The 26,433-nt window shown below is 47.7% G+C and overlaps 1 protein-coding gene across 2 annotated transcripts in view; it reads right to left on the reverse strand.

Moving 5' to 3' along the window:
* The window catches only part of VWA2 (von Willebrand factor A domain containing 2), a 33,743-nt gene that overhangs the window by 1,944 nt on the left and 5,366 nt on the right, over positions 1–26,433 (reverse strand). The window contains exons 2-17 of one of the 2 annotated variants that reach the window (XM_055720762.1): positions 25,358–25,416; positions 24,800–24,874; positions 23,159–23,292; positions 20,818–20,927; positions 15,312–15,506; positions 14,817–14,947; positions 13,985–14,117; positions 12,231–12,286; positions 11,297–11,404; positions 9,886–10,467; positions 9,016–9,567; positions 5,762–5,884; positions 1,947–5,036; positions 1,378–1,463; positions 114–236; positions 46–83 (exon numbers count right to left, since the gene is read on the reverse strand). In XM_055720762.1, the coding sequence (XP_055576737.1) occupies positions 4,978–5,036; positions 5,762–5,884; positions 9,016–9,567; positions 9,886–10,467; positions 11,297–11,404; positions 12,231–12,286; positions 13,985–14,117; positions 14,817–14,947; positions 15,312–15,506; positions 20,818–20,927; positions 23,159–23,292; positions 24,800–24,874; positions 25,358–25,406 (2,307 nt within the window). In that variant the 5' untranslated portion in view covers positions 25,407–25,416 and the 3' untranslated portion in view covers positions 46–83; positions 114–236; positions 1,378–1,463; positions 1,947–4,977. Of the gene's footprint in view, positions 1–45; positions 84–113; positions 237–1,377; positions 5,037–5,761; positions 5,885–9,015; positions 9,568–9,885; positions 10,468–11,296; positions 11,405–12,230; positions 12,287–13,984; positions 14,118–14,816; positions 14,948–15,311; positions 15,507–20,817; positions 20,928–23,158; positions 23,293–24,777; positions 24,875–25,357; positions 25,417–26,433 lie in introns of those variants that run through there. The other variant, XM_027812187.2, reaches the window with a different exon arrangement.

Consider the following 26,433-nt stretch of genomic DNA (forward strand, 5'->3'; position numbering starts at 1 on the left):
AACCCACTGAAAAATAGCAATAACCCTGACAATTTGCATGAATACCTGGAACAGACTCCGGCCTGTATCTCCATAGCGCAGTCCTCTTGCACAAAACCAGTGGAGAGAAATACATCTTGCACAAAACCAGCGGAGAGAAATACATCCAGTACCTTCCTCTGGCCACTAGGTAGCAACTGTCTGCAAGGCTTGGTGCCTGCTGCGGTCATGGTTGGGAAAACCAGGATGGGGTTTCGCTAGAAAGGAAGGAAAACAGTTAAGTGAAGAAAGTGGTTGAGGCCAGTCATTACAGAACAGGCACCCGTGAAGTATCTTTTGGTGGCTGTACCACTACTAGCTCCGGCAGCAAGCCCGGGAAGGCAGCGAAGCTACAGCACAAAGTCCTGGAGAAGGTCCCGCTCCCCTGCCTTTCCTAGCCCACCCATTGACACAAACCTGCCAACAAGCCCATTAGTGTCCTGACAGCCTCTGAACCCAGGAATCCAGCCAGAGCAACTCGATTTGGGATTGCTGATTGCGTGAGCTGAAGGGGAAGTAGCAATTGCTTTTGCCCTTCCCCAGCAGCACTGGCCATCACCTATGGCTGCTTTCCAACCCCTCAGCACCAGCACCAGCTGCCCCCAAGCGCACTTCTGCCTTTTGATCCCCACGGACCATCCTGGCACCAAACACAGCTGCCAAGGGTCATGGCTGCACCCAGACTGAAGGGTTCGCTCCCCCAAGCACCACAAAGCCCTTGTGCCTGGCTCAAATGCGGTCTCTTCCTACAAAATACCATGTTTAAGGATCAGGCCCAGAGACACAGCTGTGTTGGGAGGCAGAGCTCCTACTGCTACCGAACGCCTAACACGTAATTTCATGCTTATTATTAACACTTTGTTAGTTATTCCCAGCGTGACTCTCACCTGTGCACAATGCAGTCAGGCCACTACAGAGCCTGCAGCGTGTCGCAAGCAGAAGCCCGTATTCATCTGGAACTAAATTTGCCTCTACAAACCCTTTTTCTAAGCAAGTTTATCACCTAAGTACCTTCAGTTCCTGCTTTGGATACACAGAACAACCCTACAACAGCTACTGGGGGGTCACGCCTAGCTGATCAGGAGAGCTTGTGATTTGCAACTAAGACACACATAAAGCACCAGATTTTAAAGGAAAAAAGAAGCAGCCAGGTGCTTTCAGGACAGCTTCAGCAGACCTTACGCAGCCCGGCCCTGGCTGTTGGTGCCCGGGGAGGGTGGCACAGAGGGGTCCGAAGCCCAGCTTCCCTGCTGCAGCCTTTGCAGTACAGGCACCAACACATTTAGTCATCACAAATAGGTGTGATTTTGCTTGCTGAGGGAAGGTAAGGCTAAAGGGGGTGAAATTCATGGTACTTACTTAAATCCCAGTTTCTTAAAGGAGAAACAGGCTCTCCCCTGAAGTCAGCACATGCCCCACAACCAGCCAAGGCTCGCCCAGCAATCCTACAGGGCGAGAGTAATTCACAGCTCCGTGAGTAACAGCAGCCCAGACATCTAAGGTGACCTGGCACAGACATCATCCTCTGCACTCCCCTGATGCCAGACAGGATTAGCGCTGGCTTTGCAGGGACCCCACCTCCTCAGTGGCTGTGCCAGGTGCAAACATCAACCCTTAAGGGAATGAGCTCCCATCAGGTAAGTTCTTGTTAAGTATTTCTGATCGAATCAAAGCAAGTCTGTGAGAGTGAATTTAATAAGGGATCACGTCAGAGACCCAAGCCACTTGCTTTCTTACTCTTTTTTAACTAAAATTTGCAGGAGAAAGGGCCTAGACATTATTCAAACTGGTTTTTCAAAAAGAAAAACAAAACTGCTCCAACAACTACTCAGCAGCACCCTGCTTGCCTGTGACCATCCAGTATATCCTGACCTTTGTTACCAGTTTGGCTTTTCCCACCTCCTCCCAAAGCCCCACCACATTCTTACCTTGCAAAGTGCTTTGGCCTGTACAAAAGGAGAGCTGCTGGGTGCTGCCACTGCCACCGCACATCTGCAAAACCATCCGAGGCTTCAGCGATCAGCCGCATTCGGGAGGAAGGTCACAGTCACAGCACAAGTATAGCCCCGACACATAGGCACCAAGACCTCAGCCAGATGTACCCAGAGCTTAAGGACTGGGCTTAGAAACCAGCTTTCCTGAAGCTGCTCCATGAGTTTCCAATCTTTCATGCCATCTCTATGTGACAAACTGATGCACAGAGCTAGATGTATCCCATCCAGCATGAAAATGTTGTCCCCTGCGTGAGATTTTGCAGTCTGTGATTCCTGAATCGCACACAGAGGTTTGTCTGTCTGTGCTTAAAACCAGCAGGATGGTACAAATGCGGGGTTTCCCCCAGCTCAGGACCCAGGCAAGCATCTTTTGTCCCAGTAAAGCCCATGCACTCGAAAGAGGTACATACTATCTCTGTACTAAAACAAAGAGAACTTACAAAGATTACAGCGAACCGCATTTGCCACAAAGCGAAGTGCTCAGCAGCGCTGTACAAACTATCCTGCAACAGGGACACAAGGCCCTTTAGGCACTTGTATTAGGGCAGGAAAGCACGTCCCAGCTCCAGAGCTGCCTGCCAGACAAGGGGAATATGCTTCCATTTGAGAGGGAAGACTGATCCTGCAGAGGACAGATGCCTGTGAAGAGGGAACTAATGATGCTGTCGGAGAAACTATAGCACAGAAACTGCCAGGGAGCTGCAAACCCAACAGAGCAGCGAGGGCGAGACATGGCAGCCTCTGACCCGTCACACCACAGAGGATGAGCAGGGAGGCCAGGGAGAGTTTCAGAGCAGTCTGGCTGGAACCCAGCTGGCTCTACAGACAGTCCTGCGCCATAAAACACCAACCACATCTTTGTTGTCAGCTGTGAGCCTCATCTAGCCTGTTCTCCCTACACGAAGAGACGAGCGACGGTTTTACAGCTCAGGCAATACTTAACTACAGCGGTGCCCAAGTAGGTAACTTTAATAGGTTAGTTACTCTTTCTCTCCCAAACGTCAGCCCTTCCTTCTATTTTGCTGTGCTGTAGGACACAGACAATCTACTAAGATAACAATGAAAAGAAGAAACTCTTTCTCCCAGCCTGGTTTCTCCCACAAGGTACAACAGTACTGCTCCTGTCTCACTGCCAGCTTTCACCCCCAAGAGTGCTCTTAGACCATTCTTCTTTTGACAACAAACCTGCACAGTTATTTGTGCTTCTCTTTGTACTTTTAACATTACTATTCAAACATAGGGCCAAGACACCTGGGTGAAGGGATTTTTCTTTGGGGAACAACAGACGCTATTTTCATGAGTGCTGGCAGTCACAGTTAACATCTCTGCCCCAGCCCTGCCCAGAGCTGCTCCTGCTCTCCCAAGGTGATGGATGCCATGGGAAAGGCAGCACAGAACAACCCAACACTGTGAACTACACGCCCTGGGGGAGCAACTGCATAAATTTCACAGCTTCCTGGGCAAATTGATCCAGGGATCCCGTGAGGCTGATGCTCAGAAGGGTGCAGGCATGTGGCCAAACTGTCTTTGGAGACACGTGAACCATCACAGCCCACCAGAGGCCCAGCTTGAGCTAGAGAGACCACTGCTGTGCTGGGGACAAGATCAGCTTAAAACAAGGGGAGGCAGAAATGCTCACCGTCTGTGCTCAGGCCAGGACAAGCACCCTGTTCTCCCCAGGCAGCTCCACAAGGAGAGCAAAGTGACATGACAAAGCTCTGAGCTGGGAAACAGTACCAAAAAGACAAGGTCAGACCTGACCTGGAATGGGCTAAAAAGAAGGAATAAAAGAAAAATATGCACCAGCAAAGGAGAGAGCAAAGAGGTGGCCAGCAGGAGGAGAAAGGAAAAGGTGACTAAGATCTGGGAGGAGAGGTCCAAGCTTCTTCCTCCTCTAACCTGCACGTTGCCTACCACGCTCTGCTCCCAGCACCCATGCAAAGCTGCTCAGGAGGTTGTCCTGGTCCTGTCCCCTCCAGGTCAGACTGTGGCTGGCTGACAAGAGTGAGGCTGGGAGGGGAAGAATGGAGTTCAACTTCAAAGCAGACAGACCAAAGTCCAAAGACCAGCAGGATGGTACAAACCATAGCTTCATCCAGAGTCTACAACAGGTCAGACCTTTGTTTGCAAACAAAGTTGGGGGACTGCCCTTACTTGGGGTGTTTGCAGCACAGGTAACTGGATTTGACCTGGATCAAATCTAGGAGAAAACCAGCCAATGCACCCACTGAAAAACAGCAACGCACACAGTCACAGCACTGCTTTGGAGTTGAATAAACCATTAAATGCTCTTGCAAAACCAATCCTTTTCAAACCCCTCCTTATCAGAATTACATGGCTACAAAATGCCTATGAAGCTAAACTATATTCATATTCAATCACTCCAAATAAATTCAGAGAAGAAAAGCAGCATGGACAACTTACAAAACAGAATAGATGCTCCTAATCAATTCTGCTTCCTCTTCCTAATCCTCCTGCGTGTAACACACCGCTCACTCCAGCACTGGACTGCCAGTGTGTAATCTACATTACACCCCTTCAGCAGGAGCTCCAGAACTGCTCAGACTTGTACATATTTTTAGACTAACTCAAAGATCTCGCAAGAAAGAAGTCTGTTCAAAAAAACTATCCCATGACACTAGAATCTGGAAGAGGAAATGCAAAATGCCAATAATAAATACTTAAACACAAATATTTACTTCAATTAAAAAAGAAAGGGCACACTGGGAAGCCCAGTTTGTGCAGTGCAGGAACTGGGAACGGCATCAGCACAGTCCCTGTGCTGGAGCAACTCAGTCATTGCCAAGGACAGTGATGGCTTGCTGGATCGTGCCTGCATGTGGCAGTAAGTGTTCCTGGATGGAGAACTGGAGCACTCTGCGCATCTGTGTCAGTGTCTCTGATCCACATGCCTTTTGGTGTGCCGAGGGACCCTGGAGAAATGCCGCAAACCCCTTGGACTCCATCACACATGGGAGTGCAGAGGAAGACTTGGGGATCTTGGAGAATTACCCCGGAGAACTCCTGTTGCAGAAGGGAAGCACAGATGTGGGACAGGGGCTTTAGAACCAAGGGATAAGCTCATGCTCAGTCCATTACAACCCACCAAGCACCTCTTGGCCTTAGCTGACAGGCATAACTCCTGGGGTCAGGTAAAGAGCAGAATATTGGTCAAGGGGGAAACCCACTTAATTGGCAGCTTCTCACTATGGGCACAGACCACCTGTAGGGAGCCGGGAGCTCACCACCTCCTTTTGCTATTCTGCTGAGGAGGAGTAAGGCAAAGGGGAGGCTTTTGCACCATGGAAGACATGGAAAGCAATAGGGAGGAGGTCATGCTCCAACAGAAACACTCCCTCCAATTAAAAGGGAGCCAGAGCTTTCCACCCCAGGAGTCAAGGAGGGATTGTTACTTCTAGCAGGGCAGAGGGGGAAAAAAGGAACAGAACAGAACGGAAAAATACCAGAATTATTAGACCTTCTTGGGCTCCTCTCAGTCAGCTTGCTTAGTGAATGCATAAAACAGGGCACAGCTGCTTGACAGAAGCCCTTGTTCCCTTCAGCAGCGCAAACCTCTGCACTCCCCATGTGACAGAGGCCACATCAGCATCAAGACCTGGTCACCAAACAGTTATGCAAGAGTTACAGCCACACCTCTGCTCAAGGAAGAGATGAAGATGTGGGACCCGTTCAGAGGGGCTAGGCAGAACAGATGACACCTGCCGTGGCCACCATCTGCTGATCCTTACTGCTCTCACAGTGAGGTCCTTCCCAGCCATGGCATTCACACCGGTAGCTCCCAGGCCCAAGGATGCATACACCCTGGTTCATGCATGGGTTGGGTTTGCACAGGTTCACGGGGCTTTTTGCTTCTGCAACAAACACAAGCAGGACAGCAGGCTCAGGCACCCCTACAGAGCATTAATAGCTAGGACCCATGTCCATCAGGAATGCTACACAAATAACAGCAACTATATACCCCAGGCATCAAAAACATCACCTAGGGCTAATGGGATTGGAAAACCACATCAACATGGCAGAGGGTGCAAGCTCACAAACCCGTCTTGCTGTAGAGGACAAACTCCCCTGCGTTTAACCTAAAGAAGAGGATGAAGAACGGCTTTGCTACATGTTCTAATCTGGAGGAGAATATTCTTAATAAAGCTTAAAAGAGTGACATCATGTTAGGCTGCATATCAAAGAAAAGCAAAATTTAGCATCTTCAGAGCTGTGTACTGAACACATAAGCACCTCTGAGCCCCTTACATCCAGACACTGCCAGTGCAGAGCAAGACACATGCCTGCTCCAAGCAGTTTACAACCCCAAACACCCCTGGAGTTCAAACCCCACTTTGCCCTGGAGAGGATCTGAGTTTCCACCAAAGAGGAGCAAGGATAAGAAGTCAGGTGGAAAGCAGGGATGGCATGAATAGAAAACAACACAGGAAAAATTTCTGGGTTTCTTTTCTAGGAGGTTTGAGAGAAAAGCCTGCAAACCCTGGCCCAAGTCATTATTAACCTTGTTCTCATGAAGTATGTTACAGCTTTCCCAACCTTCTTAACAGGGCTCAGCTGTCAGCAGGGCTGGCAAGTGTTTCATGCTGCCTTGCCGCACATACATTAGGTTAAGTAGCAGCATCCCAGAGAGATTTGCTTCCAGTCTGCTGGCTACAACACCACAGTGTTGGTAAGGAAGTGAAATTCCTTTGCTGAACAGCTACATGGTGAAAGGCTGGAACTGCTAGCCTTGCCCTTTGCAGTACAAAAAATCATAGGGAGTAGGAAAAGGGGGAGAAGGAAAGAATATTAATTCTATCCCTATACATCAGGGTGGTTAGTACATCTTAGCACATGCTGTGTTCATTCTCCCTGTACAGATAATGGTATGTGCACATCAATTCTCAACCTACGCCTAAGACTGGCAAAATTAACATTGAAATTCAGGGTTTTTGAAGTCAAATCCTAGATCTGAGACATCTCAGTCTTTAGTTCCTGTTGATTTTATACGGAGCCAAGTTGGGTTCAACAACATTTTTGTCATCACGGGACATCTCAGATGGGGTCCTGCCTGACAGCGTATCCTCAGGGATGCACACTTTTGCTTTCTTTGTAGGTTGGTAGAGCTGCTGGCAATGAAAGCCAGATCTCTTGGACACACCACTCCTCTTCCAGGTGCTGGTGGCTACCCAGAGAGCTTTTCCATGGTGCTCTGCTTCACACCTTGCATCCACCACTTCCCCCCATGGCTGCTCCACAGAGTAACCTTGCAGTCCTCGTTTGGCAGAATCATGCTGTTCTGCCCAGACACCATTTCTCTGAACTCAAGCCTACCATTAACACAGTATCATCTTAAATAAGCTTCTTGCACTTCAGGGATTATACCCTTTGACGATCCCAAGAGCCTGTATTTCCATTAATCAGATTCATATATATTTAATGCTTGGGATCTTTTCTCTTAGATCTGGATCATTGTTTTTTTTCCTGGTCTCTTTTCAGCTGAGCCTCAGAATAAATACAATATTCCAGGTGTCCAGAGGCAGGGTCTGTTTCTCAAATACTTTTATCACGAGTCACAATTTTTTTAAAGTTCTTTCACAGACAATGGTTCTGTTATGAGTTTTGTACTTGGGAGCAGAAGACTGAATGAAGGGCTTATCTTTACATCGCCCTTGCTCCCAGCCTATCTAGTGCAAACAGCGATTACCTGCGCATGAAATGAAAGCAGCAATTCAGTCTCAGGAAATGCTATGTTATTACCCTGACTCATTGAACCTTGCCATCTCTTCCCCTTCATCCTTGGCACTGTAGTTAATTTCATGGTACAGTAGCTTGTTTTTATAACAACACAGCTGAAAATACCACTGGAAAAGGAGCACACTGAAAAGCTCCAGGTAGAAACTGTCACCTCAAAGAGAGAGTGCTGTAGTTCTTCCTAACCCTGACGGAGCCACGGGCTTGCCCAGAGGTTAAAAGGACCTTTGATTGTGCTGAAGCTCAACATGCTTCTTCATTTGATCTTACAAACAGGTTAAAACATTAACAAAAGTGAATAGCTAGATGTTAAACTTGGACTATTTTGAACGAGAAACAAAGCATGGCATTTTAACTAGAAGCACTTTCGCCACCACTAACGCCTGCAACCCAGGACTGCAATCCTTTCTGAAAAGCTGTCCATCAGACACTGTCACTCACACTCAGCATGCAACTGTTTCAAACTTGGCATCAGAATCAATTTTTTCCCAGCTGGGGACTGGCCCTCAGGACTTGAAGTCTTGAAGAAAGTGCACCTTTTTTTTTGCACAGACAGGAGCTTTTACGTGGATATCTGAAAATTCTTCCCTCTCATTTTGGAGATAAGGATTTGGTCCTGCAAATAAAACTAATCACAGGTTGTCTGAAGGCCTCAGTTTAACAGCCTGCAGGCTTCAAAATGGGCAGAGTCTGATTTTAGGATTAAATCCTGTGCAACACAAATAAAACATTGAGAACCTACACAATAACTTCAGTAGCAGGACACTAAAGAGGAACAGCAGTGATGAGGTTTCAGACCCACCACTTTGCAAACACCTGGGCACACACCTGTTTTAAAAAGACAGCAGAGAACTCACCCAGGGACCACCACTGTTGGCTGCAGCAATGTGCCCCTTTAAGCCTCCCCAGCATCGGGAGTTACATACAGTAACACACAGCAAATTCTACAGGTTTAAAGCAACATCAGTAAAACAGCAAACTTCTTTTTCTTTTGGGGAAAGCCAAACCTAGACCTGGCAGGGCTGGAAAGAGCCAGTCACCCTAAGCCCAGTCTCACCCACTGGACTGAATCTTAGGAGAGCTGGTTCTTATTCCTATAGGATTGATTTGGACGGCCAACATATCTCTGCCATAGCTTCCCCATCTGTAAATGCAAAAGATAGTATTGAGCTCACTCAGTAAAGCCATCATAAAACCTATGCTAATAGCTAGTGGCAGCAGCATAAAGAGCGAGGGTGGGATGCTCTCTCACCTTCACATATTCTTTCGATGATAAGGTCTTGGTAATACTGCAGGTCTTCATAGGAGGAGATGTGGACCAGGTAGTCGGGAGATCCAGCAACCCTCAGCAGCGTGTCCCTCTGCGCATCCCCAATGACAGCCACAAACACCAAGATGCCGTTGTGCCTCAGCTGCTGAGCTGGGGCAGCTGCATCCTCCATGCCGCCTCCATTTGTGAGCACTACCACCACCTTGTTGACACCAGGTCTTGCTCCCTTCTGCACTGTCATCACGTCACCATAGACGTGTAGCAAGGCGCTGCCAGCAGAGGCCAAGCCCCCAAGGAAAGGCACCTGGTCAATGGCTTGGAGGACAGCTGAATTGCTTGTGTGGGTGTCCAAAGCAAATGCAGTGTGAGCTTCACTGCCATAGATCACAAGGGCAACTTGGGTGACATCCCGGTTGATGCTGAAGTGCAAACAGCTGCTCCTGACAAAGCTCCTCAGCCGCAGAAAGTTCTCCAGGCCAACTCCAGCCGAGGCATCCACTGCAAATGCCCAATCAAGAGACTGCACCCGGCAGCCTGGATAAAAGAGTGCAAAAAAAATTTTTCAGAATATATACATACTCCTTTCTGACTGAAATAAGCAGGGGAGGGAAATGGCGGGCAAAATTCATCAGTGCTGATCACTGATAGTGAAGGGTGATCTACCACCCTTTCACACCAACAGAAAGAGACCCATCATAAAAGCAGTGATGGCAGGTTAGCTCCTGGATCTGTGACTGACACAAACAAAACAAGGACGTTCACCCTTCTGTCCTTCCCTCCTTCCCAGTGGAGTTCAGAAGACTCCCCACGGTTTGACAAACTCGTCCCACAATGCCCATATCACAGTCTTACCTTCAGGATTGTCCACACTGCAGATTCTCCTCTGCAGCTCTGGGATCCTGTTGAACAGGTCCTGGGGGTCTGAGTAGAGAATTGCCTGCTTTGGATTGCCAGTCACCTTGGTCAGCTCTGCTCTCATGAGGCTGCTGCCCACACCAATCAAGAAGAGATCTTGGTCCCTCACGTTCTTAGCAGCTTCTGCCACTGGATCCTGGGACTTGGAGTCAGTAAGCAAGACAACCACATGCAGCAGATCATCCTGTATGTCTGCAGAGACCGGGGTGCTCCTAAACCCATGCTGTGCAATATGCTGCAGGGCTTTGCCTGTCAGGGTTCCTCCCCCACTGAAATTCAAAGCATCAATGCTCTTTATGAGACTGAATGCATCCTTGTGTTGGCCCACTTCAATGGGTATCCTGACATCGTTATCGTACTGGGCCACCCCCACATTCATTGGTGAGTCCTGGCCCATCACTGCTTGGAGGAACCTCTTGAGGAACGCCTTGTAGCGCAGGAACCCTTCCAGCGTGACCCCTGCCGAGCTGTCCATCAGGAAAAGGAGAGCCACACCACACTGGAGGCTCAGCTTTGGTGCTGAAAAGGGAGACAGCAATTCATCATTCACAGGGCAACAAGACAAGTGTGCCAGGCACCCCAGCTGGGGCCTGCTGGAAGCCCTGTGGTGTGGAGAAGGGACATTGTGCCCAGTAACCTAAATGGTTTGCCAGACATGTCATGAGCTGGAGGACAATCGTGCCGGGTTTATTTTGGCTGGATGCCACATAAGCCTTCAGAGACAGGAGGTATCTAGGGGAGTCTGGGGGGATCCCTGAACTTTTGGATGGCAAACTTCAAATTAGAAATGACAACTCCACTCTCTTAGTACTCCAGGGAAAACACTTAAGAGTTTCAGTGCATCGTGTATTGGAGAAAGGAGAGAGTCCAAGCACCAGACCCTCACCTGTAACACCCTGAGACACTTTCAAGTGCGAGTCTTGATTCAGGGGGAAGAAAGTACAAGGCATTTTTTTAAGATCAGGACCTTCCTGGGTTTCTTACATCGCACCCCCAAAATCAGGAGTCCCTCTTGTGCCCATGTGTACTGGGAGGGGACCAACAGGCACACCTATGTGCCTCCCCCAGTTTCGCTATTCTCCTGCTCACCTGGCACCTGCATTTAGAAACCACACCACACAAGGTATGACACTGTCTGTAATCAGTGCTGCCCGCACCCATGAGGTTTCTAAGCAGCAAGACCCAGCCACTGGGCCTGACAGAGCCATAACCAGCATGAGCAAGCTCAGCCTGTCTCCTGGAGAAAAGCCCGGCAGCTGCAGCCCGACCCCATCGTCCCCGTGGCTGTGCAAGGGGCGCTGCAAAGGCAGGACACAGCCCAGAAGGAAAAGCACAGGTTCCCACCTACCGCAGTGGATGCCTCCTCTGTAGCCCACCGGGCAGAGGCAGTGGTATCTGTCCAGTCCCTCTGGGACACACGTGCCCCTGTTCTGGCATGGCTGGGAGTCACAAGGGTCTAAAGGGGACCAGGGAAGGGAAAGACAGGGAGTCAGCAGGCAGCCTGCCCCTTCCCATCCCATGCAGTGTGAGCATCGCCATTGGGAAAGGGGTCACACCTCCGCCCCTCTTGCTGCAGAGCCTGAACTAAGGCCGGGCCACGTGCGCCCTCACCTCCACGGCAGTTTCACTGGATGGCTCTCCAACAGGCAGCGGTGAAGGCAGCAAACCAGACTGACCTCCTTCCTCTGCTTTGGAGTAACACCAGCGCAGTTGCATTCGGGTACATACAGGTTGCTAAAGGCCACGCAGCCCTGCCAGATTCACCCTGACACCAAAGGGATCAGAGTCCAGCCCGCTGCTTGGACAACACTGTACTCACAAAGCCACTGTCACCTGAACCAGCAAAAAGGTGGGCTTAAGGGCAGATCAGAAGGACCATAGCTGTTTCCAGAGTCACAAAACCAGGCTGGCAATCAACAAGCATCAGGCTCCCTGCTAAAACTGATGATGTTCATGGTACCAAGTGAATGGGAGTGGAGGCATCTTACTGCCCACTGGCACTGGGAAGCAGTGCAAGCTTCTGCCCCTGGGTCAAGAGCAGATGAGGATTAACTGGCTCCTCAAGTGGAAGGAGAAATGATGGGGAGATATTTTAATCCAAAAGAACTCCGATCACAGATATCCGTGAGACAAAAAAAAAATAGACATATCATCAACTTCTTGCTAAGGATCACAATCTCTCACACAGAACAAAATTTCTAGAAGTTACCCCCCATCTTTTTATTCTTTAGTTATTACCTTTCCTGCTTTGTAAATATAATTTTTAAAAGGCTAAGTCCTACCTGGACATACCGTTCGGAAGCATCTGGATGGGTGTTTTATTAAGACTCTCTTCCACCTGAAACAGGAAGAATAAAACCTATTATGAATCCAAAGATTAACAAGGTATCTTCGAGGCTGATTTTACTGTGTTTTCAATGGAACAAATTTCCTTTGAAAATGCAATTTTTCAAAACAAGTTTCAAAAGAAAATGCCCATTCTGAATGGGATGGCAGAAGAAAAAACAATTTCATCGAATCTACTCTTTTGGTTTTGAATTCTACTTTAATATTTTACATTTAAAGATTCTAGATGTATTTTTAAGGCTCCAAATCATTAATTTTTTTAGTTGCTACAGAAGAGATGTTAAAATTTTTGCTCTAAATTGGAATAAAAAGGAAATTTTACAGAAGAGAGAATTTCTTATTCAATATTAACTCTGCATCTAACTTACCCAATTAACTACTGGACAAGCAAGGTTTAGACTATGAAGAAATCCTCAGCCCTCAGCTGTGCCTCACAGTGGAATTTTTCAACTTCCTCCATCATTTCCCTGCCCTAAGGTGACAAAAAAAAACCCCAACCAAACCCTAGAGCAGAAGCGTATATTTGCCACAGGTCAAAAGGCAGTTAATGTTGCTTCCTGCCAGTGAGAGGATTTTTTCTTTTTTTCATCCCTGTTAATGAGGTTTCTATTGCTTTAATACCTACAATTTTACTATGCCACTGATTTTCCAGTGCTCTGAATTGGGGCTGCTCAAACTTGCAGCAGCTGTGGCCAAAACCATCACTTTCGGGATGCTGCAAGCAAGCCACAAGCTGCTCTGCTTTCCCACGTTGGCTCCAAGGTGCAAGTATCTGGAAATGCTGACAAACATTAGGATATGGCTGAAATTCTCCATACAATCATCCCCCAGTATATCTATGCAGCAGGCCATCGATGCACAGCTCAGATCTGGGGTGCTTTTCAAACATTACTCTGCCTAGTATCAAAACAAACACAGGAAGCATCCCTTCAAAGGAAAAACAATTCCCCCAACCGATTTCTGTACACCACCACTTTCACTCAGCTATTTTTATCAGCAAAGAGCACAAAGCCACCTTTCCCTTCACAGCTCATTTTTAAGGCATTTCTCCCGCTGTACTGACAGCGGTGACAATATTACTTGAAAGATCTGACATGCTTTATTGGATTTCAGCTCCAGCCTCCTCTCCCAGAGCAAGACGACATTTCCCTCACACAACTCACCGCACTGTGACCTGGAGGCGGGGGGGGGGGCGGGCAATTTTCTGCCAGTGACTGGAGCCTCTCCATAGGAAAGTCCTTCCCAAGCCCCCCAGGGAAGCCAAGCAAAGCAAAAGGGGTTTCTCTGAAAGGAAGAAAGCCGGAGTAGACAAAAACAGAACTAGCACCAACACAGGGAGCCAGACCTAGAAACCCTCTGCAGCAGAGTTGGTACAGAGGTGTATAAACTCCAAAGCACCTTGGTTCAGCAAGTAGGAAACTAAGCCCAGTTCCATTTTTATTATATATGGTGCTCCTGGGCTAATCATCTTCTGCTTCTTTGTTTCAGCTCCTCCTCTTACCCTCTGCTCCTCACATCAGCCAATGGTCAGAGCAGGGAAGCCTCTTCCTAAGTCTAAAGACCATGTTTGCATTAATCTTCTAATGGATCTTTATCCCAACAAATAGTCAAGGTCACATAAAGCCTCATTACTGTATATCTCCCTTCTCTCAGCCCTGCTCACTTTTAGAGACGTGGGTGCCCATCTCACCTGTAGAAAGGGCACAGCAAAGCCTGCACTGCATCTGGCTGCTTTGAGCCTTTCCAACACACGTAGTTTCCAGCCAGCTCTTTCACGGTCTCTAGGGTCCTGCGTTCACAAGGGTGGGATTTAACCTTGCAGCCTGTCACAAAGAACAAATGCAAACTAGGATCAGCTGCCTGAAAATACAAAGTCTGTGTGGGAGCGGAGCGCCATTCTGAAACGGGTTAGTCTTACTTACCTACCTCCCAAGGGCAGAGCAGGCAATGCTTCAAGAGCCTCCATGAGACCCCGAAGAGAAATTTTCTGTCAGCAAGCTCACCAGCCTACCCCGCTGTCTGGGGTACTCACTATTCAGCCTCCTTTGCTTTGCTATAAACCTCACACTGCTGAGTTCAGGGTTCAATGACTATTTTTCAGTCCCTCTGGTGCCTTCATCATTCATGCATTTGATTTTCTTCTACCTCTGGACAACTATAGTTCTGTTTCTTCTATCTCTTGCAAGCCCTTGGTGGCCTCTTCTTAATACACAGCCAAGTTCATTAGAAGATTTAACACAACAGTGTTTACCCCTCTACCCCCATGATGTTGCAAGGGCCAATATTCCCATTTTCAGAGGTGAACTGAGACACTGAAAAATTTAGGATCCCGCAGCTCGCAGGTATGGCAGAGGTGGCAAGCATGCCATCCCTCCAGTCTGGGCACCAGGAACGGGTTACCTTGAAGTGCTACACCTGCCGATTCCCCTGTACGCTTTCTGACACTGCCTCGTCTTTCTCACTCAGTGACACGGTCCAAGCTCAAAGCGTGGGCACGGAAGCGGAGCCAGGACAGGGGTTACCTGGAGCAGTGGCACTGCAGACAGAGCCAGTGAGGGTGCTGTACAGGCCGTTGGCAGCATCATTGGCATCTCCAGCAAAGAGCACGTGCTGCTCCATGGGCTCGCTAGCCAGCACATGCAGCTCCTCCCACCTGCCGAGCAAGGGTTGAGGGCGTTCAACCGCTTAGTCATCCCCAAAGAATTGAGTATCAAAACAAACGCTGTGCAGCAAATAGAGAGCTGATGCAAAACCATAACACCCTTCAAACAGTTTTCAAGATCGTGGTGTGTTCACTCTGAGGCAGCAGCACAGCTCCCCAGTGGAAGAGCTTCCTTCAGCTCTGGCCCTTCTACACCAACCACCAAATTAGTGTTTCCTCCATGCCTGCATTAGCCCACAAATTCCCCTTGCCTCTTTCCAAAACTCATATCTAGCACAAAATCATCCCTCACTCAGTAGGACTTGCTATTTGGGTAGCTGGGCTTCTATTTCCCACTACGCAGAAAGTTTCCTACCTTGGAAGTTTTATTCCCACTGCAAAAACCGTGATGTGTCTCTCCTTCACCTGCTTTGCAGGCATCACAGTACTGCCCTGGGACTTTCCATCCGAAATGATGATCAGGACTTTGGGGACACTGGAGTTTCTGCCACCAGGGAATCCCTTGTGGAGAATGTACTTCAGAGCCCGACCTGTCTCTGTGCTCCCACCTCTAGAAAGAAGGGATATAAAATCAGAAAAGCCGAAATGAAAGCTCTTCTCCTGCTACTGAATTTACCATTTGATTTTCAAATTTCCACCCTCTGGTAATGGGGAACTTAGCATATTTCTGCCTGTTGTCACACCATACATCTACAGAGATACCTAATCCTGTCATTCTCGTCACCTTCCTATCCACAGATCCCATCTGCTCCCTCCTGCCTCCCTCCTCTCCAACCCAGAATAGTCTCCGGAAGACTCCTGGTGCACGTTGGAGCAGAGTATTTGAGTTTTATTTCCAGCTCAACTGCTTCTGTTTTTCCACCTGGAAACTGCAGTCACTTCTTTACGAGTTGTGTGGAAAAGCTGTTTTACAACAACCTCTTGTACTCCAGACAGAAACACAGTACAAATGGGCAAAACGAACAATGACCAGCATTTCAAAGTGATTTCCTTTCTCTGGACACACAAACACACTATAAATTCTTGTCGTGTACCATCCCTCTCCCTCCACGGGTCCTTCTGCTGTTCTTAGGCCAAGAGCTCAGGCACGGAGCTACGCGTCCCAGCTTGTCACTGACAGGCTGCAGTCCCACAGTGTGCAGGGGGTCCTTGCCTTTTTCCTCTCTGGTTGACCTTCAGGTTAATTTGCTTTTCTACAAAAAGTCATTTGTCTGTCCTGTAGTAAAGCTCCTTGAAAGACAAATGGTGAAAGCTTCCTAGTGTACCCCTGCAAACTCAGAAGGACTGAACGCAAAGCATGCTTTCTTCACGGCTTCACCAGCACCTTTTACATGAGGAAAGTAAACATTAAGAAAAGCCACCTGATGCTTCAGTTGTCTAAAACCATGCTGAACACAGTTAAAAGCAACACACTCATCTGCTAGGCTGTTTGCCAGCAGCACCAGTATGACAGAGAAGGTGCATCAGCCACTGACATTCACGTAAGCTGTACCTGTCACTTCTCCTTTTGGAGATGGGATCACCTGAAAGAAGCACAAGGCCATTTAAAACGTGGCACAGGTTATTCACTTCAGCTTGTTTGTGGCTCAGATGCCCAAAGCTGCCTTATTCCTCATAGGGCCTGCACTGCAGTTGTGTCCTGAAGCACTGGCAGAGCCTGGGAGCCCTCGGGGCTGGGGTCTAGGCTATCACGGAGCTTGCCTGGGGGTCTCTTCCATCAACAACTTCTTCCAGTACATGTAACTCAAAAAGCGGGATGAAGATAGTCCTGCCATCCTTTGGTTACAAATGAACAGGATATTGAGAGATGAAGGGACAGACTTGCAGACGCGTCAGGTGATCCTGTCTGAAAATCTGCTCTGCAGAGCTGACTGATGGGGTGGTCCTGAAGAGACATGGGCCTGGGGAGCAGGATGGAGGGATGTGCAAGTCACCTCTGAAGGAATGAAAACTAAGCGTCATCTTGGACCAAAGATGACAGAGGCAGGTTTGACCACTGATCCCAGGTCCTTGCCCACAAAATATCTATTCCCTTCCCTGGCCCCACAAAAGCAGTTTCTGGTGGTGCAAGGAACCAGCTGCCTCCATATTTTGACTGCCCTCAAATTCTGCCCTGGAGAAGGAAATGTTTCAGAGGTAGAAAGCAGTTAGTTCAATACTCAGCAATCCTCTCAGCAGCAAAGTACTAAACCCACACCAGGACTCAGGTGCCAAAGGGGGCACATTCCAGTGGTGACACGTGACATAAATCAGCAGGTAAATGGTTTGTTGCTAAGTGTTATGGAGCAGCAAACATCAAGCCCTGCAGCCGTGCAGTAACTCCCAAGGAAAGCAACCTTGAATGCAGTATTAGTAGAAAAAAAAAAGTTAAGCTTGCCAGGGAACAGCTTTAGACAAAGATGCTTTAGAAATCCTGAGACTCATTTCTTGTGAGATTAATAAAGAATAAGAATTGCCGGAAGCCTCCTTAACCTAAGAGCCTGATTGCCCTGCTGAGCCCATCTACACCAGAGTGTCTGTCTGAGAGGTATGCTGCACACCAGCAAAAAGCCCCTGGGAGGGAACAGAGAGGTCCCTCTGGCAGCAGCGTGCACCCAAGAGAAGAGATGCTCACTGCAGGCAGGGAGGGTTATGGCCAGTGTCTGCACAGCACTAGGGTCTCTTTGGCGATGGCATATGGGATGTGAACTGGGAAGGAGCGCCTCATCACAAAGGGTGCTGAAAAAAAAGCAGAAAGGAATAAAAAGGGGAGTGCTATACATACACAGAGGTCTAGGAGGGAAAGGACAAGGTGTGCAGCCCACAGAAACAACCACATTCACTCTAGTTGTTACTTCTTGCTGGTGAGCTCCGTGGGGCAGGGACTGTCCTCTGTTTTCAAGACATAACTTTAAGTGACTATTAGAGATGCCTACTCAAGGCTAGGCTCCACGTTCTAGGAATCATGAAATGTCATCAAAATTATAGATAAAATTATGATCTCTGTCGGGCTGAGACAGGAGTGATTACATTCTGAGCCAAACACTGAAGTTTTATGTAAGTAAAAGCCATGGGTAACCTCACGGAGACCTTGGAGAGGAGGTCTGTTGGACTGTGCAGCTGGATCCCAAGGTGGCTGGGTGAAATCAGCCCCAGCTGCCCCAACTCCACCCCCACCCCCGCACTCGGAGACTCAGGCTACCCAGGCACCTCAGCCCCTGCTGCCAGCCGCCCGATGCAACCCATTTGAGCTTCACATCAACCACCTACGTTCCCCACCCAGTTGTCACCAGGCTAAGACCCTGCTACATCACACCACACTGGGAAAATCCTTTCACCCCCTGTAAAAAAACAAGGGCAACCTACGCTGCAAGTTCTTCAGTTACTGTCACTAGCTTTGATCCCTGCCTACAACACATTCTCTCTTTTTGGTTTTGGAGGATTAAACATTTGCTTATCTCAAAGGGGTAAATCCTGCATGGACGTGAGTCTCCCTCTTCCCTTCTCGATAGTTAGCCATCTGCACAACGTGAGAGGTCTGTAGTGTGCCGGCCCCAACTGGACATTTGATAACAGAGAGGGCCCAGCTCACTGGGAACACACTCCAGACCTGTTGATAATGAAGCCACTAGATCGGAGGAGACTTTCCCAGCTGTCTTCTAACTCCATCCAAGGAGTTGTGGTATAAGTCACTTCCCATGACTGCCTTTTACAGCTGCTTTTATTGTCATCCAGAGCAAGCAAGGGGAACCAAACGACAAATGTTAGTCCTTCCTTGGAGGCATCACATTCTCCATCAGCTGTGCTGACACAAACACACCCCATTCGCTTTCTGAATATCCATCATTTACTTTAGCACCTGACATCCAATTTGCTTGTTCTAGAAAAGCATTTGATCATGCCTAGGTTTATTATTTTCCATCTACCCTCTGACCTCCACAGAAACTTTCTAATTCGATACCTGCCGGGCCTTTTTGCTTTGAACTTCTTTCTGTCGGTACTGCCTCCTCTGCACTCCACCATTTCAAAGCACACCCGATGACTGCGTGTTCACAGCATGAACAAATCTGACTTCTCCTGACCAGATGTCAGCAGCTGTCAAACACTCCAGTGAAAAGTGCTTGTGCGTCAGGGAAAATACATTGTGCACAGTCAGTCTGATGACTAAATCTTGATGAACTCGGTAAGCTGTGCCCATGTGAGGCCCGAGGATTAGAAAAAAAGGAATAAAGAGTCTCTGCACCAAACCTCATTAAATTCAGTTTCTTATCGATCTGCATTTGGAGGTTCACTGGATTTCGATGCAGTGGGTGTGTGTTTAGGGCAGTACTCCAGTAAGAGTCTTCTGAAACCGAAGGAGATCTGGACTTTACCTGCTGCCTTTTCTCAGAAACAGCACTAAGAAGGTTTCTCTCCTGTAACCAGCCATTGACTCATATGAGAGAAATCCGTAAGAAACTTAACTTCCGAGATTACTGCCAGATTTCGTTGAAATTGGCCCATGAATTCAAAAGCTACTTGGATGGGATTCACAGAGAGAGACCGGCAGTCTCCGAATAAATCACAAAAGCTTCACTTCAGTCCAGTGCTGCCTCCTTCCCAGTGCTCCCAGCTCTATGCCCAAAGCACAGGGCTGAAATCAGGAAACGCCCCGCTGGCCAAAGGCTCGTCAGAAGTACATCAAGAAGCCTCTCAACCGGGACGTCAAACACCTGGGTTTTTTGGAAGCCAACTGGAATCCATACGTAACTATTATCGACCTTTAAATGTCAGCTTTTCATCTAAACTAGATGAAATATCCAAGCACGAGGTCATTATTTCCGTTTGATCTGTCAGCATCCGTGTGTTGTCATCAAGGAATTTCAGTGCCAGACACCAAACACTGCTTTGCTTTCTCTGCTCTCACAGATATTCAAGCGACAGCCAAAGAGAAGTGTATCTTGTTTTCCTGTAAGATTTTCCTGTAATTTTGTGTGAGAGGTTTTCTTGATTTGATTAACTGACCGGAAGCAATACAATAAACCCCAGCCAATCGATCTTGCTTGAAAAAGCTGAAAGTGATCACATTTGCTTGCAATATGTGCATCATGTGGAGAGCAGCAGACACCCGTGAGAAATGTCAATCTAACCTTTAGCCCTAGCACACATCAGCTGAAGAAAGAGCAGACACCCGCAGGCCGTATCAGTACCTCATCTATCATCAAAACAAGTGTTATTTTGGCGTGGTTCTTAGATCCTTTGTAGATCCAAACGTATTTCTCAGAGATGAAAAGTTTGGATTTTGAGAGTTTCTAAGGACAGTGCTGCTTTGGTTTTCTGGCTCCATTTCCTGAGGTCATGGGAATACATCCAAGTCTTAACATTCAGGAAGAAAAAATGTTTCTGTCTGAAAACCTGATCCTCTTGAATTCAGCAGACATGCATGCACAGATACCTAGGGCCCAGCAATTTGTCACTAACTCAAAGGCAGAACAAAGGAAATCGTAACCACCAAAAAATGAAGATGCACCCCGTCCTGCCTTTGCTCAGCCAGGTGGAAATGCCATGCTTGCTCTTCCCTGGAAGGACATAACCCACTGCCTCGCACAAACAGCCAGAAAAACTTGCCAGGAGGGTCATGGAAAACTCTTCCTTATTTCCCACATTATAGTGGGACACTGAACACTTTCTCCTCTATCAGCCTTCAATGACAAAGACAGACAAGGCTGCGCATTTTTAGCAGACTGTGGATTATGGATCACAGTGTTCATCCACTGCTCTCCCCAGGGGCATCATGTTGGTGTATGCATGGCAGAGGCAGAAATGTCTGGACCTCAAAAAAACTCTCAGTCCAGATATCATACATAACCCAGAAAAAGAGAAAAGCTGTAAAATAAGCTGACCTGAACATAATCCTCTTGATACTCTCTTTCACTTCTTGTTTGGTTAGATACAAATCCAGTGGGAATTCAAGGTGGGGAACTGAGCTGAACTGTATCACTCCCACGTGGACCTAAAAGAAAAGGTTAAAGATTATGAAAGGTGTCTATGAGACAGTTTTACTTGTTTGATCAGTTTACAGATTTGGGAAGACTAAATTATACTGAGACAAACCGTTTTCCACGTTGAGCCACTGGCACTCTAAATGAACATCCAGAAAGAGCACAGACCACGTCATTACCTACACTGACCACAAACAAGGCAAAAATAATTCATCTGCAAACAACAGGAGCCTCTGCTGCAGTTACAGGCAGCTCAAGATCTATATTTATCCATTGAGAGCAGCTAGTAGCCTCAAGGACCATAAGCTTATAAATATAAAAACCTTTTATACCAAGCGATTTACACATCGTGCCGGCGATCTTTCCATTACTACAAGCAGCTCCCTCTGGCATTGAGCACAACAGGCAACACAAATCAATTATTTTTCCACTATCTCCTCTAAAACCATTTTCCATAGTAGAAAATGCAGACTGAGTTGTTTGTATTGGGCAACACATCCAGAATATTTCACTGAAGCCTTATAAGAAGTTTTATGGAATGCGATGACTTCAAAGGTGAAAAGGCAACTGATTTCCAGTCCAGTGTGCATGAGGATTAAGAGAAAGACAAGGAGAAGAATGGTATTTTGAAAAAAACTGACCCATCCAATCTGCAAGCATTGAATGGACAAATTCTTTTGCTTAAGCCTACTTTGCAGTTGGTTCCTAGATGGAAGCCTCTACTTTCAGTCAATTCAGTTTGAGGCACAAAACGCAATGCTCGTTTACCCTGAGCCACCTAGCACCTCTCAAAGCCTCACACACGCGCTGTGACTCCTTACCATCACTGCCCAAGCTGCAGAAAGCTTCCTGTGCTGCGCCTAAGCTCAGAGCTGCAGGGGGAAAGATTTCTTAGGCGAGAAAATGCAGGGAGGGGATGGCAATTTCAGCTTCCACAGGACCCTGCAACAGGGGCAGAGCAGCAGCTTTCCATTTTAGGACCTGGAACAATGGTGGTAGTCGGTCTGGAGGAGGTTTCTGGATACAAGTCTAAACATCCCTGCTGTGGGAACCAGGAGCAAACACAAGACCTGCCTCTGTTCCTTCGCTCCCAGACCTCTCTGGAGAATCGGACATGGACTAGGGGTCTTCAAAGTCACAGCAAGCCCAGACCCACACTCTGTCCTGCCTCAGGTTCCTCTTCCTGCTACACAGAGACCTTGCATCCCTGCCACAACCTTCCCAAAGACCTGACATTTATTTGGAAATGCTCTGATAGGGAATCAAGCACAGCAACTACCCCAGCCTGCTCCAAAGCCCCTGGCTAGGACAGCATGATGTAGGACTGGATGCACAGCTGGGTCTGGCTTGAAATCCCCTGAGAGAAACCCTGGGATGTGTCATGCAGGCCCAGAGGTGCCTCAGGGGTGGCTCCAGGAGTGGGTAAGACCTGAGGGAGCCCAGACAGTGGCTCCAGCAGCACAGCTCCCATCGCTCCTTGCAGACGCGTGGCACCCAAAATCAGATGCTGACTTGAGCCAAGGTCCAGAACAGGAGTGGGTAAGAAAAAACTCGGCATATCCACACCTGTTCTGTCATCCTAACATGTTCTGTACCAGGTATCTGTAGACACCAGCTGCCTGGACTTCAGCTGGCAATCCCAGCTGGCCAGTTCTATGTTCTTCTCTCTGGTGAGCACCAGCATTAAGTGCACTGAACACAAGCAGGTGGGCAGCATGGTGATCATATCTGGGAGACCTATGGCAGCATGCAGATCCTTAGACACCGCAGTATGCAGCTGGTGTCTTGCAATGAACTCTTTCCCTTCTGCCCTTTTGGCTTATTTTGGAACAGAGACCTTCTAGGAGGAGCACAGCAAGCTTACTGTTATCATTTACATCTGTGTGTAAGGTGATTGACTTCCCAGAGACTAATTCTGCAACTTTCCAGGGAAAAACAACAAAAAGATCAAAAGCATCCAAACCAAAATAAAAATCAGTAAAAAAAAAACCCCAAATCACAATCTTTAACCTGAAAGAGTATGTCTTTTCCCAAGTCCAAATGGAACTCCTTAAAACCTGTGAGGAATCAAGAAGTGTCCTCCAATACCACTGCTTCACAAACCTCCACTGCACCTTTCCGAATAAATCCTCTGACCCCATGGCAGGTTGAATTTTGCAGTTTCACTCAGCACTTTATCACTGACCTTTCCACACATTGCCAAGCCGCTTAAAAACTAAAATGAGACATTTCTGACACTCACCCTGTCTGGACGGATGTCCAAGGCATCACAGAGCTTGCCTACGAAGTGCTTAGACCTTTCAAAGCTTCCTTTGCCAATGCTGTAGGAGCTGTCCAAGAGGAAAAGGACATCTAAGGAAGCAGAGCACTGCATCACTAGGAGAAAGAGATAAACAAAAATCTGCCTTTTATCTTGTCTTCCGAGATGTGTCCCTGTATCACCCCTACCCACACGAACATGACTGCTCCAAAGTACAAGTTCCTGAGGTGCTTATGCTGCAGTGGAAGCCCATAATTTCACTGACAAAACCAATAATAAATCATAATTCAAAAAAGGTAGCCTGCAGACTCTGAAGAGACATTTTCAAAGGATTTACACAGAAATTTTACACACCAGCAGCATTTATCAGAACCAACTTCAAGGGAAACTGAATCCAGAAGCCCAACAGAGGGAGCAAGCACACCAACCTTTAAGACTCCTTTCGACCCAAACCATTTCTCTGTCCCCATTACTACCACCTTTCGCTAGCAGGAATGATGCAGAGAAAAATCTGAATTTATAATTAGGGTTTTCTACTACCAGAATATGAGGGATGAAAAGTTATAAAGCATTCTCTTCTGGGTCACTGGTTCTTCTAATAGGGCAACCAGCCCTGCCCTGCAGCACTGCGCTGGGGACAAGCCGGAGGACGGCCCCTCTGCCAGCACCCTCCTGGCTTGTCAGCCTCGTCCTCCCGGCCCAGCTGAAAGCAGAGATGCAACAGCCCGGGTGCTCACCCACCGTCACTGGCTCCGGCTGCCTGCCTAAGCATGCACAGAGAAAACTGCTGTGCCTCCAGCCCAGTATGGAGTTCAGCAGTGTGAGGAGCAGGAGTCTCCATATTGCAGGTGCACAGCTGCAGCAATGCAGCTCTTTCGCAGGGACTTGTAAGCGGGATGGCTGCAGCCCACCAAAGGGCTCTTGGTGATGTGCATCAGTGAGAAACATCCAAATACAACAGGGGATTTCAAAAAATATGACAAATATTTTTATGACATGACAAAATACCAAAACCAGGATGGGAAGTCTGAGCTGGACATATAGTGCTAAAGGATGGGGCTGGAGGGCATGCCCAGCATAGGAAAACAATGTCATTTATCGCTTGGCAGAGAGACAGTCGAAAATAACATCTCACAGGAGAATGCACGATACAGTATGTAAAGTAACCGACTGCACGTACATCAAGGGAGCTGCGGTTTGCTGTGGAGCATGGTTTGCTGTGGCCAGCCAGAGCCCAGTCGTCCCTGCTCACAGCATCGTGGCTGGTGCTGGCTCTACAGCCTGAACAAATTAGCCACACGGGAGGTCTGATCAAGGCTGTGACTAAACACAGCTCCTTAAATCAGTATTGCTTGAAACAAGCTCTGAAGGAACCAACAGAAACACCAGCCAGCTGGAAAATAGCCAATCTGGGAAAAACAGAGTAGGTCAGCATCCCAGAAGAGCTAATACCAGTGAGGGGGAAAGCGGGGCTAGGGCAGAAGTAGCCACAACGCTGTGCTGGGGACTTTATGGACTGAATGGGGTCCAATAAATCAAAAAAGCTAAATTAGAAAAAGAAGAAAAGCAAATAAAGAAGGAACTCAGAAAACAGAAAATACCTGCGTTAAGAAACAAACTTACACTGGCCAGCAGCTGAGATCTTGCTGATCATCTTCTGGTCAGCATGAATTTCTTGTACACCCAACACCAGTAAAACTGTGGGATCAAACAGATAATCACCATCAACACTAAAACCTGCCTTTAAAAAAAAAAGAAAAAAGAAAAAAGACAGACTTGCAGGCTTCAATCTTACAGCAACAAAAACAGTTTTGCTATCTAGGCGTCACATTTACAAAAAATAATTTGGTGACACAGCAGTGTAACTATGGGACAAAATTCCTTCTAGCAGGGACACAGAAAGCACAAAAAACGCCAAGGACCTGACTCCTGTGCACTATCCCGTATCAACTAGATACTTCACATACAAATCAGTCGTGTTCAAATTCTCAGAAAAGCTGTTTCTCCAGGTATAATTTTCTCCTCTCCTGTGAGAAACTATATTTCAGAGGTTTATCCATAAAACTCCCGGAGAGGAACTGATTTGGCTCTCACTCCTCAGAATGAGGAACTCTAGCTGGAGACAGGGAAGCATCCGAGACAGAAACCACCACCGATGCAAAATGATGACCTTAAACATACCTTGGGAAAGCAGGAAAATGCAGATGGACTCAAACAACAACAGGCTCATGATGACAAATCTGAAAAAAAAAACCAACCAAAAAAGAAAAAAAAAAGGAGAGGAATATTAATCCAATACCTAAAGCTGGTTTCTTTACTGGTGGCTGATCATGTCCTTGCTGGTTGTCTCATGTAAGTTCAGAAACACTTGGTCTGAGCAGCAAAAAGAGCACTTACCCTGGGGAGAAGGGTGGGAAACAGATAGAAGAAAAAAGCATGAAAATGAGGGAACGATAGAAAAGGAAGTCTCCCTATGTATTCAACTCCTTTCCTATCAAAACCGGAGAAAGCAGGCTTCGCAGGGGAGGGAGGGACTGCCCAGCCTCCCCTCCTCTCCTTCCTGGCCACCCAGACCTCCACCCTCCTCCCTCCCCACCACTGCATGTCTCTCTTAAAGCCGAGTCCCACCAGGGCCCTTTGGTTAGATTTGGTTAGATAGAAAAAGGGCCCTTGGGGAGCCAGTGGAGATCCCAACAGGGCTCCTCTGGGGGTTCCCAAAGCACAGGGCAGAGCCACGTCCCCCCCAGCCCCACCATCACCTGGGGCTGCGGCTGAGCCACCCCTGCTGCAGAGCAAACGTGACCAGATTCACACTGGGTCTCTGCCTCTCTCATTGCAGAAGCAGATTTTCTTCATGCAGTTAAAGACAAATAAATGCATTTCTCGATAACCAGCTCATTAACCAATTGTTTTTCCAAGAAAATGGAGAGGGCTTTTCATCAAGAAAGACTTGCCTCTGTAGCAAATGATATATTTAACAAGCATCTGGGAAGAACTGATGCTCATTAATGAAATTGCCAATATAGGCCTATTGCCATCGCTCCAGGTGCCAACGGTTTGAGAGCGCGATCTGGCAAACCTCACGAGTCAGGGCAACGAGGGTCGGGAAAGAGCTTCCCAGGGTGTCCCACAGGGTCCCAGCCACCTGGCCCAGTCCAGCCCTCGGACACATCCCTGTACATCAGCTCCTGCAGGAAGGAACGTACCTAGTTAGAGGAAGGAGCCAAGCAGCGGCTCCTCTCTCTGTCTTATTGTTT

This window comes from Falco cherrug, chromosome 9 (assembly GCF_023634085.1).
Source record: "Falco cherrug isolate bFalChe1 chromosome 9, bFalChe1.pri, whole genome shotgun sequence".
Lineage (NCBI taxonomy): Eukaryota > Metazoa > Chordata > Aves > Falconiformes > Falconidae > Falco > Falco cherrug.